Source organism: Beta vulgaris, chromosome 7 (assembly GCF_026745355.1).
Source record: "Beta vulgaris subsp. vulgaris cultivar EL10 chromosome 7, EL10.2, whole genome shotgun sequence".
NCBI lineage: Eukaryota > Viridiplantae > Streptophyta > Magnoliopsida > Caryophyllales > Amaranthaceae > Beta > Beta vulgaris.
Window position 1 is genome coordinate 30,387,616 of NC_079208.1, and position 12,123 is coordinate 30,399,738.

A 12,123-nucleotide genomic window follows, 5' to 3' on the forward strand; every position below is an offset into this window, starting at 1 on the left:
TGACTTCGTATTCTCCCAGTTCCTTTTATTGATACCTTAAACACCATACACTTAAATAACTCATTAGTTCACTACTTAGTTTGCATCTTTGTTTCTTTGTCATCATCAAAACTAGGGTTCAACATATTTATATATAAATAAGTATATTTTAGTATGTAAATGATTTATTTCTTCAAATGTTGAATATTTGAAAGTAAAAGGAATTTTTTTTAATGACTTAAAGAAGTTAAACATTTTGTCTAGTCATGCTTTGAAAAAATATTTGAAAAGTACAACACGCTTTTGGGTTGTAAAAAGGATTTCTAATTGGGTATGAGGAACCCAAACCCTCAATTCATCAATCATTAAACTCTAGTTTTAGCCCAATCACCTTTACCTAAGCCCACAAGGGGAACCTATAAAAACTCCCCAAAACCCCAAATATTTCCCACATTACTTTATTTTCTCTCTCCTTCTCCCAAAACTTTCGACCCTCCCTCCTTTTTTCTCTCTCCTTTTCTTCCTCCACCCGATTTTCTTCTATTTATCTCGACAACTCCTTCGTCTGCCGCCACCAACCACTAGTGACTACAGCGCCGGCGCCTCCTCTTCATGGCTGTCATGTTTCTCCCTCCTCCTTTCTCTGATTATTTTTCTTCCTCTTCAAATTTTTATCTTAATGCAAAGTTTATATTTGTAGGGTTTGTTTTAATATGATTATATTTAAAAGTTATAGTTTGATGACTTAATTATGAATATAAGATTATATACTTTGTGTATTAAAAAATATATAAATTCAGATATATTTATTATGTTTGAATTGGATTTTCAATGATCAAAGCATGGATTTTTAAGGTTTTATAGTCGGAAAATCATAATAGTATATTATAGTTTATGAAATTGAGTATTCTTATGACATTAAATATGTTCAAGTATGTTAAGAGTTTTAATATGTTATATGTTGCTAGGAATTTGAAAAGACTATTATTAATGGAGTATTTATGAGTTAAACATGAGTTTTTGAGAGTTTTTAACAACTAGTGTAGTAGTATTATACTAGGATGCTTTTATAATCAAGTTTTTAATGATGGAAAAGATTTTTAAACACTCTTATAAGGGGTTTAAAGTATTTTATTATTGTTGTAAATGTATAAAGGATTAATTGTGGATTTATATTGATTGTTTCAGGCAGGGAATTCTCTTTAGGTGACTTTTAAGGTTGTGAAAGTGGCCGCTCCATTTGTCTACAAAAGGTACGTACATACTTATGTGTTGATTGGATTAGTATCATGAATCCAAGGATGTGAATTATGTAGTATCATGTATAGGGAACTATTTCTAGTTCATATGTGATTTTTATTAAAGTTGGATTTGCATGTTTTATGTCGTTGTGTGAAACATGTTGATTGTGATTTCATATTATGTTTGTATGGAAGATTGATGTCATTATATGGATTTGGGAACTTTATTTTATTAATTCACATAAGGGATTAATATTTATGCTTGTTTGAATCATGTAGTTCCCTTTTAATTATTTAATTATGCTATGAGGACCGAGGGCCTTATTTGGTAAGTGGCTTATTACACCTATGAAAGGTTGGTTGGTTGTTGACTTGGTTCAACAAATAAAGGAAGGTTACGTATTAAAGTTGGTATTAATCTTGGGTTGTTAAGTTGTTGTTGATCATCTTATCTAATCCTAAGATAAAAATGGAAGTTATGATTGTTTCAAGATTATATTTTTTGTCCTACTTGTGTGAGTTATAACAAGTGAATAAATTATTAATCATGTAGAGTCAAACTTGAATAGCAATAGCTTTAAACTTGTGCACGTCTGAAGTGTTGGACAAGTATGAGTTGAATTACATGGTGGTAGCACATGGCTTTTTTTGCGACCGGATTGATCACCGTGTCCTATTTTTATTTTAAAGGTTCCTCGACATCGTAGGTCAGGGGAATACGGAGTCGCGCCCGTATTTCGTCTTTTAAATTGAAGACTGCTTTTGGTTTAGACAACTTCCATTGGCTATTCCATCTAAATTAATTAATATATTAGTTGTAAAGTTTAGTTCAGCAGAAGTAGTTTGCAATGTTATTATATTATTATTTATCCTGCTTATTATTTATTAGTATCATGTTAGGATTATTTATTTATTTACTATATAGTACTCAACTTTGCTGATTACGTGCTTTGTGTCTGTATGTTTATCATGGCTATGCCTTATTGATCATGTGAGGATCCATTTGGTGAGTAGTCTCTAGGGATCAATAGTGTATCGTCATTTACAAGTTCGAAGATGATACATCATGAGTTCGGGATTGGAGAGTTTGTGTAGATTATTTATCATATTTTGACTTCATACTTTTTGTAGTTGACTTTGATTATTGTTTGACTTTTGTTGGTTTGACTTTTAGAGTTGACTTTTTGGGTTGACTAATTTTTGTTTCTAAAGTTTATTTATTATATTTTTCGCTGCAAAATTCTGAATAAACCGATACGTTATCAGACGGGTTATAATGCTTTGATAATTCTCTAAGTTTTATATTGAAAAGGTAATTTGAAAAATAGAGAATTGTCGGGGTATTGCATGCATGAAGTGCAACAAAAGACGTGGAAAGAGCATTTCGAATACTTCAAACTCATTTTACAATAGTTCATGGACTTGCGCGATGTTTGCATAAAAGTAAACTCCATGACATTATGGAAGCGTGTATTATATTGCATAATATGATTGTTGACAGTGAGAGACACACTTACTCGCAGAAACTTCCTTGGCGATGATTTCCAATACTTGTTGATGGGGATGTTCAACATGGACATGCTCAAGATTTTCAAGCATATCTTGCAAGGGATGTAGCCATCTGGGATAGACAAATGCATGATCAACTCAAGGCGGATCTTGTTCGGCACATTTAGACACGTTTTGAAACCCAGGATTTTAATTAATGTGTTGCTTTCTAGTGTATCGTTGTTTAAATTCCTAATTATGTTATGTTGCTCTTTTACTTCACAAGTTTTTGGCTTCATAGTTCAAGCATATTTTTAGAAGTTTAATAAATTTTGTCAAGACTTGGTTTTAACAAAACACTAGTTTTTTTCCCGGACGATGCCTCGGGTCAATTGCAACAAACAAATATGTTATTATTTTTTATTTCATAATTTATTTTGCTACTTTTCGTATTTTTTGTCTATTAAGAAATTAAAAAATTCATGTCACCACGTGATTAGTAAAAAAATTGAAAGTTGTAAGTTTGAAAACAATACCTTAAAAGGAATTGTGGTAAGAGAATATGACATCAATATTGTCTTGTAAGTTACGTAATAAGAGTCTTAAAGATGTACGTACTCCATTTTATTCAATTGCTACATTTTCCTTAAGTGTTTGTTTCTTTTTAATTGCTATATTTTTCTTATTTGGGGTACTTGGCTCACCATAAAGTAATATTTTATATTTGTTCTTCTCTTTTTCCACCCAAAAATACTACTTTTTACTTTTTCTCATTATTTTACATTAAATTGATCAAAAATTATATTCCAAAAAGTTTGAAAATGACATTGCATAAATTGTTGTGCATACAACAATGTAGCAATAAAAAAACGGAGGGAATATATACTTGTTAAGAAACTATATTTATTACAAGGCTTTATCACATTTTATTTGGAACATTAAACAACAAAGTCATAGTGTATTGATGGTTAAGCTCTTACTTTTCCTTTCAAAGGTCACGTGTTCGATACCTTACACTTATACTTTTTTTTAAAAGTGAGGAGTACACATGCACATAAAGCATTTTCATTAGAAATTTGAGGAGAGTGCCACGTGGCACATAGACTTTATTCCGCACGCCTTTTAATATATGTACTAGTGTGTGGCCCGGGCAATGCCCTGGGTGTTACTGTTAACATTTTTACATGACTTAACTCTTGTGTTTATTTTTTATGGAAGTCGTGTTATTTTTTTTTATCATTTAAATGTAGTTTCTTGTATTATTGGTCAATAAAAAAAACTTTTTCCAACAACAAATTATGCATTTAAAAAGGAATTCCAAGCACAATATAGTACTAAGGTAAGAGCTTCATGGTGTTTATAAACTAAAGAGATTGACAAACAAAACTAAGGTAAAATGCCAGAGTCTTTTATTCTAATATTCTAAAAAGGTGATGCGATTCATTATGCTTTATTACTGCCGGACATTCAATGTGCTCCTCATTCTACAAAAAGAGAAGATAAAAAATTTAAATATAGAAAGATTATTAATATGGCCATCAACAAAGAAAATCTAATGAAAGATGATATAGTAATTACTTAAACAAATATGCACATTTTTCTGCCCACTCGGCATAAGTTACATAGTCTACTATATAAGTCGATAGATGAAGAGGATTAAATACGAAAATATATGCATTGCGCATAAGTGTAAGAAGCTTGGATCGTAGCAAAACTCTATCATGCACCTGCAATAAATAAATCAAAATAACATAATTAACCTGAAAAATTACAACGTGCATTATATTTCAATTTAGTCATGTTATCAATAAGAGTAAAGTTCATAAAATTATATAGTACCGCATCAAACATTTGCTTCAAGTTTGCTTTAGTTGAATGGAGTATAAACTCAATCTATTTTGTTAAGAGCTTGACACGCATTGTACCGGTGGAGTCGAGTATAGTCATATATCCAGAACCACTTTTTAGAAAAAAAAAATATAAAGTTAGTAAACAGGTTAATAAAAAGTAATTATAACTTTAACACAATTATATAATTTATATCCAAATAGTATAAAAAAAAAGCGTACCTAATAGTTGTTGGAGGCTTTTCTTTGTTACAATTACTACAAATGATATGCTCACTAACATGTTGTATATCAAGTCCACAAAATGTGCAAGCATCATACCATGCAAAACTATCAACATCGATATCAATTAATCTCCCAACCATTCTGTAGTGCTTTCCCTGCGTATTAATCAAAATAGTAATAATTTGGTTAGAAAAAGTAAATTTGTCATAGAAAATGATTTCAATGTAAATAATTGTGTATCACATACTTTTCTTTTTCATTTGTAGCTCGCTATAGTAGTCCGAAATGCATTTGAAGTTGACAATGCCCGATTTATTGATAGTCCACAATTATTAAACCACTTCATCTTCCTCTTGGCAAAATAATCACAGACAAACCTGATTATTAACCAGGGAATGATTATATATATATATATATATATATATATATAGAGAGAGAGAGAGAGAGAGAGAGAGAGAGAGATAAAATTTAATAAATCTTCATTTCTTCATTACCAATCCAATAGAGTTGATGCATCTACATTATCTGGATTGATAAATAACCTTGTGTATCTTCCTGTGATTAGAAAATAAGCTGAAATTGAATATGAAATTTAAATTAAAACCTGAGCTATAAATATTACAAAACATAATTAATATTATTACTTTTAAGAAAAGCATTATTATCACTTTTAAGAAAATTATTTTAATTTGTGTACAAATCGCACCATTCATTTTCCTAACATACACCCCACAAGCCAATAATGTGTTGTACCGCCCACCACTTTGTAGAACCTCGTGTTCATATTCACTAACAAATTGGTTCATAAGAATCAATCTAACAGCAACACAGCTGCATCAACATTGGAAGATGAAAAAATACTTATTTCAAGTTGAAAATAAATCAATATAGTATCAAAAATAATAAATTTGAATATATCGATAATCAGTACTCAATATGAAACTAATAAAAAAGAGTAATAAATATAAGCGTGAACACCTTCTATCTAGAACAACAACCTCTTGCATACGGGTTGCGTCATCGTTACAAACAAAAGCTTTACCTGCATGTACGACAATCCCCAAAATATCTACAATATATATTTTAAGAATCAACACGTTAGAGGGAAAATAGTATGTCTAATTGATTTGTTATAAAATTTGATGCACAATGTACCTAAAAGTTTGGTGTCATTGTAACTGCAGACTTCTATTGATTGAAGGGAAACCAACTTGTACAAAGCTTTGGGATACATCCAATCAACTATATCACTCTTGTAGACCTTAATTTCTTTGTGTTATATGGAGTCGATATTGATTTGGAACAATGACACAATTCCTGTGAAAATAATATATCGTCCAAGTAGCACTTATACATTAAGTTCCATTGTGAAAATTAGGGAGAAATGAATATCAGGTACACCAGTAGTTCCATATTACTATAGGCATACTTTTTAAAGACATGTATATTTCCCAAAAGCAGCTGAAAGTAATACATTCATGAACACAAAAATAAATAAAGTCACACGACAAAGCTACAACATCAACCCATCACTTAAAAGTGTATTAGATCTATACAAAAACAACACTACTGCCCAAAAGCTAGTCCCTAAATATGAGCTTCTGAGAAGACAGAATTAGCTGTATATAAGATCAAGTGCTAGACAAAGAACCTCCTGGAAACTCATATAAATCTCTTTCTAGTCATAGACCATAACATAGCAAGGACACCATTTGTGACAATGTTTCCCTCCTACTTCTCCCAAATTACACATGTTTAAGTTGGAAACACTAAGTTTCGCTGAGAAATCCATTGTTCTCAACTCACCTCACAGTACGGACTCCACATGCACCAGAATCTCAGCATGCAAGAAAAATATAATTTTCAAAAACGATACTCTCTTAAACATGATAAATTCATTAGTAAACACTGCTTTGTGCAATATTTAGTGATGAATCTTTTCAGAAAAGATAAGATTTCCATATAAAAGGGCAAGATCTAATAACCAGAGTCATATTCAGCATATCATTAGACATGATATGAAACATAACAACATCAAAATCCAAACCCTTCTACCATATGTACAGAGAATTGGCAAGAATCCACACATATGTCCTCACTGCTCACAAATAAAAGGTCCTAGAAGTAAAATGCTCTCAGCTCGCTGCAATAAAAGAAAAAGTTGGATGCACTATGGTGAAGAGGAAGGGTAGAGATTAAGAAACGTAAATGCACGCCATCTCCTGTCCAGAGATATTTCTGCAAATAGACTGTCTTTCAAATTTCTAATTCAAAATAACTCCTATAAACTGCATACAATTGCATCCCATACATGTTTTAAATATGTTTGCTTCATATGCCATTTGAGAAAGAGAATCAGGTACAGCAGGCGGAAAAAAAGGCCACAACAAAGTAAGATAAGGGTCTATTCTCTTCGGCATAAAGCAGCTGAACTGAACTGAACTGAATTGAACTGAACTGAATTGAACTGAACTGAACTGAATTGAACTGATCTGAACTGAACTGAACTAAATTGAACTGAACTGAACTGAAATGAATAGTGATATGTGAGAGTAAAAGTATTGTCAAGAGCTGAACTGAACTGAACTGATTTGAACTGAACTGAATTGAACTGAACTGAACTGAATTGAACTGAACTGAACTGAATTGAACTGAACTGAACTGAATTGAACTGAACTGAACTGAACTGAACTGAAAATAAGCTGGGGAGAACAGGCCCTAAGTGAGAAAGATAAAGCCTAAGAGGTATATGAGATTGGCAGCCTTAAAGTAAGCTGCAACAACTATATAAACAACATAACTATTGCAATAAAAGGAAGTACTTCTAGTGCTTTACTACAATGCCTAAGGAGAGCCACCAAAGATGTTCTTTGCTATAATGTTAAAGATCCTAGTACGTGACATACTCTTGGATTTCTCTTAATATTTGTTTTCACAATTTCACTAAAAGATAAACATATACGGGTTTATACTTAAGTAGTGCATTTGCAATTTGAAACGAAACGGAGTGAATAGTTCTGTTTACTTCTTCTCATAATTATAATTACGGTTTTTTCACCAAATACCCCCGAGTTTTCACGAAATTCACCGGGTACCCTCGCACTTTTGAAAATACACGGGGTACCCCTCATTTTTTAAATAATGCATCCACGTGCCCTTAATCACTAACGGCGGTTAACGCCGTTAGTTTTAACCCATATTACACCCTAATTAACCCTAACTAACCTAACTTAACCCTAACATCTAACTAAACCCTAACATCTAACCCCATCCCAACCCTAAACTCTAATTTCAAACCCTAACCCTAACCCTAACCTCACTATCACCCAACCACCACTCCTCCCCCACCCCACCCCTACAGCCGCCACCCCCTTCCCCACCCTAACCCACCCCTGCAGCTGCCACCCCTCCCCTGCAGCCGCCACCCTCCCCCCCCACCCCATCCCTGCAGCTGCCACCCCCACCCCACCCCACCCTCGTAACCCTACAGCTGCCCCTCACCCCATCCCGCAACCACCCACCCCCTCCCCGCAACCCCCTTGTCCCCAGCCCTGTCGTGTCTTTCGCACCCCTTCCCCCACCCCCGTCGTTTTTCGCACCCATTCCCTCACCCTCGTCGGTTTTCGCACCCATTCCCCCCACTCCCGTCGGTTTTTGCACCCCTTCCCCCCACCCCTGTCGGTTTTCGAACTCATTCTGCCCACCCCTGTCGATTTTTGCGCAATTTGATCAGGAGAGAGAGTTGCGCTTGGGTAGGGGGAGCTTCGACCGGAATCGGGGTTTCCGGCTGTGAGGATGGGGGTTTCCGGCTGTGATGGTGGGGGCTTCGAGGCTGCGTTGGCGAGGGAGTGGGAGGTAGGGGGCTGCCATGGTGGGGAGTGGGGAAATCGACGGGGGTGGGGGAGGGTAGGGGGCTGCCATGGTGGGAGTGGGGAAATCGACGGGGGTGGGGGAGGGGAGGGGCTGCTAAGGGTGGGGGAAGAGGGTTGCTGGGATGGTGGCAGGTTGGGGGAGGGTTGGTGGTTGGTGGTTAGGGTTAGGGTTAGAATTAGGATTAGAGTTAGGGTTAGAGGTAAGAGTTAGGATTAGGGGTTAATTAGGATTTTAAAACAGAAAATTAGGCTTAATGACTAACGGCAGTTAACGCCATTAGTCATTAAGGGTATTTGGATGTATTATGTTAAAACTGAGGGGTACCCCGTGTATTTTCAAAAGTGCAGGGGTACCCGGTGAATTTCGTGAAAACTCGGAGGCATTTGGTGAAAAAATTGTTATAATTAAGCCCATAAACTGAGCACAATTAGTTATAAAAACTTGTTACTCTATGTTATACATTAAACTAAGTACTATGCAGTCTGCAGACATATGATCACTACCTTTATTGAGTTTTCTTTCACTTAGAATTATTCTGTACAAAAAAAGAGGAACTGAAAAAGAGAAATAATTGGTCTCTTGTGGTGTGTGGTTTAATCTCTTTTTGCAGATTTTTTGTATACATGTGTGCATGAATATATTTCTGCCTTCAAAGAACTAAAATATGAGTGAAGCATGCAATTGCAAGCACTACTTTTTAAAGACCCACATTGAGCTGTAGTCTTGCTTTCTAAACATTCTTTTTATTCAAATTTTTTTATATATTTCATTTTCATGTTTTATTCTTGCAGGCCCTTAGTTCTCCTTACTTGGGAAATAATAATACCTCAGTTAAGAACAACAAACAACATTTTGTAAGCAATGTTTCTCCTGAAAACTTCTTAAACTGTGCATTCATAGGTATTGTAGGCTTGGAGCATATTCGGATTTCGAAATGGAAAACAAAATATATAAACCACATTTCAAATGTTAGAGAGTCAATTATTTCAACTCATACTAGAATGAAAGTAATGGAGAACACATAATTGAAGTTATCAAAAATAATTTATAGCATGATCTTGTTTACCATAAATATAGTATAGATTGTGATTATATTTTTCCGAATACCTTTTTATTGCATCAATAGTAATGTAAGATGGAGCAGGCTAAGAACTAATAATAGGTTCTTTTATGAGGCTACACAGAAATGACATACAATAGGACAACTGATCTATTATGTCGAATATTAAGCTATAGATTAGCATATGTAGTCCATTTCTGACATGAAAATCGACAAACCGATCAGCATTTAACTTCCTCAATTGCATCAGTATACACAAAAGTTTCCAGTCAAGTTTTTGAAAAAATATAACCCCTACATCCATAAAGCCAGTATACAAACATTCCAGTTCAAGCAGGAAACATTTTTTTTTCTCATTCAAAAGACACCTTCTGTCAAGCGTCATAATCTATGATATTCCTTCCAAAAGAATTTACCAAAACCAAATTTCAAGAAGGTATCAACAGAGAACAGTTAGAAAAAGCAACTTTAATGCAAATATAACACTAACAAATCCCATCATAGAAGTAGAAACGTCAAATATATTCTATGTCTTGTACTAAACTGTTAATTATGTAAAACGGCATTGTCTAGCAGTAAATCTTTTTTATCATTCTTCTAACAGTAAGTTTTTTTGATCATTCTTCTAGCAGTAAACCAATTTGATCTTCAATGGAGTGTGGACAGTTGCATATTCAGAAGTAGTAATCACGTTGCTCAAGCACGTGCTATTTAGAAATTCTTGTGTTGAACTAAGACAACCTCAGGTACACATGTGTTTCTTGACCTATGGAAACTCCATAAGGACTACTGATCACTAAAACACAAGATGCACACAGCACATACCGATTATCAACCAATTAGTTGTGCTATGGTTTCTGCCGTCATTCAGAACTGGTAGAAAAACTCAATACACGCTTTTCTCCAATTAACTGATATACATTAGTAACTTAGTACATGGAGCCAATATTATACTGTACACAACTCATCATGTATTCACAAATAAGGAGGTAATTATACTATTGCGAGAAAAATACTGATATGTTTGTTCTTCATTTTTGGATCTCTGTTGCATATTCATTCAAGAAAGATGAATGTTCACCCAGATGTGAACTTAGAGGAATCAGCTCGGTCAACAGATGATTTCAATGGTGCACAACTGAAGGCTGTCTGTGTAGAACAATGATTTTAATGGTTTTAGTAGTGACGATAGGATTAAGGTATTGTTAGTTCTTAATTCCCCTTCCCCTTCCCATTCCCCTTCCCCCTACCTGACAAAATAATACCGGCAGTGAAATCAGCAACTTCTACCACACAATTCATCCAATTACCAGCAATCTGACTCCATCATCACTCATAAAAAATCACATATTACAACAATCACAAAGATCTATCTAACAATATCAATGAAGCTCGTGAACACTGATCTACAAAAAAAACAAAGAAAAAGATGAAAATAATACCTTGCAAAGTTATTACTTGCAAAAATCCTCTGCAAAAAAAAAAAAAAAACGAAGAGAAAACCAATTAATTAAATAAACAAAAGAGAATTGAAAAATAGAGTTCAATCTATCCCAAAAAAACAAATGTCAGATTACATAATACCTTTTTGAAGAGAAATAACAGAAATTTATGGATCATACATTAACCCTATTCTTTATATATAGAGATAGGGGAATATTTCAGTTACAAAATTATGCAATAATTGAAGGTATAATTGAACTTCAATGTACAATGAGAATACTAAGATGATTTAGGAGTGATTCGTGAATTAATTTGGGATTATTTTGCTAAGATTAACAATCTAACCTTTATGATGTTGCCCTCTGAAATCCGACCTTTGAACTCCATTGATTTTTTCGTATTCTCCAACAGCAATAATAAGAGTGGATTAGAAGCAAGGAATATTCGAAAGCCATTAATTGTGAAGTTAAAGAACACTTTAATGTTCATGTTGGTTTCTAAAAGGGAAATGGAGGGGATGAATGGAAGCTTGGGACGTCCGAAGTAAGTATTGAAACTGACATTATTAACTAAACCCTTACCTCTAAATTTATGGAAATACAAATCAACAATGAATGTTGGATCAGATGGTGAAGCACTTGGGTATCTTCACATGAGTCAGTAGTTCGAATCTGCACTTCAGCAATTTTTTTTTAAATAATGACACATTTGACTTAGTAAGTTAATACACACGTGGCAAATTCTGGTGGTAAGAGGAGGGCGCCACGTGGCGCATCGACGGTGTCACGCACACCTTTTAATATATTAGTATAGATATTAGGCCCGGGTTATGCCCCGCGTAAGAAAATTTTCATTTATTAAGATTGTACTTTGATATGATAGCACTAAATACTACTTGGTCTAGTGGTTAAAATTTTAGTACATGAACTTGAGGTCACAGGATCAAAACCTATACTATGCAATTTCT

At 34.1% G+C, this 12,123-nt stretch overlaps 1 protein-coding gene across 7 annotated transcripts; it reads right to left on the minus strand.

The window, feature by feature from the left end:
- Window positions 1–4,205: 4,205 nt before the first annotated feature.
- On the minus strand, window positions 4,206–11,792 carry LOC104898940 (uncharacterized). 7 transcript variants are annotated; one of them, XR_007276574.2, is made up of 10 exons: window positions 11,502–11,723; window positions 11,156–11,184; window positions 5,936–6,097; window positions 5,759–5,849; window positions 5,487–5,611; window positions 5,275–5,335; window positions 5,028–5,157; window positions 4,778–4,935; window positions 4,548–4,668; window positions 4,206–4,435 (listed from the first exon to the last, which is right to left on the minus strand). XR_007276574.2 is itself a non-coding variant. In XM_057396380.1 (4 exons), the coding sequence occupies exons 1-4, from the start codon at window positions 11,643–11,645 to the stop codon at window positions 5,271–5,273; spliced, it is 363 nt and encodes a 120-aa protein (XP_057252363.1). In that variant the 5' UTR covers window positions 11,646–11,792; the 3' UTR covers window positions 5,243–5,270. The 7 variants fall into 7 exon arrangements, 3 of the variants coding, with proteins under 3 accessions (XP_057252363.1, XP_057252362.1, XP_057252361.1); XR_007276573.2 differs by having other exon boundaries at window positions 5,275–5,353; window positions 5,779–5,849; window positions 11,502–11,722; XR_790865.4 differs by having other exon boundaries at window positions 5,275–5,353; window positions 11,502–11,721.
- Window positions 11,793–12,123: the final 331 nt, after the last annotated feature.

Bases quoted from the DNA above. Each gene is read 5' to 3' on its own strand.
- LOC104898940 (XM_057396378.1), bottom strand. From the start codon at position 11,645: ATGAACATTAAAGTGTTCTTTAACTTCACAATTAATGGCTTTCGAATA. The intron at 11,185-11,501 runs GTTAGATTGTTA...TTTTTTTTGCAG, and splicing joins CAGAGGGCAACATCATAAAG to AGGATTTTTGCAAGTAATAA. The intron at 5,612-11,155 runs GTATTATTTTCA...ATGTTGATGCAG, and splicing joins GCAAGTAATAACTTTGCAAG to CTGTGTTGCTGTTAGATTGA.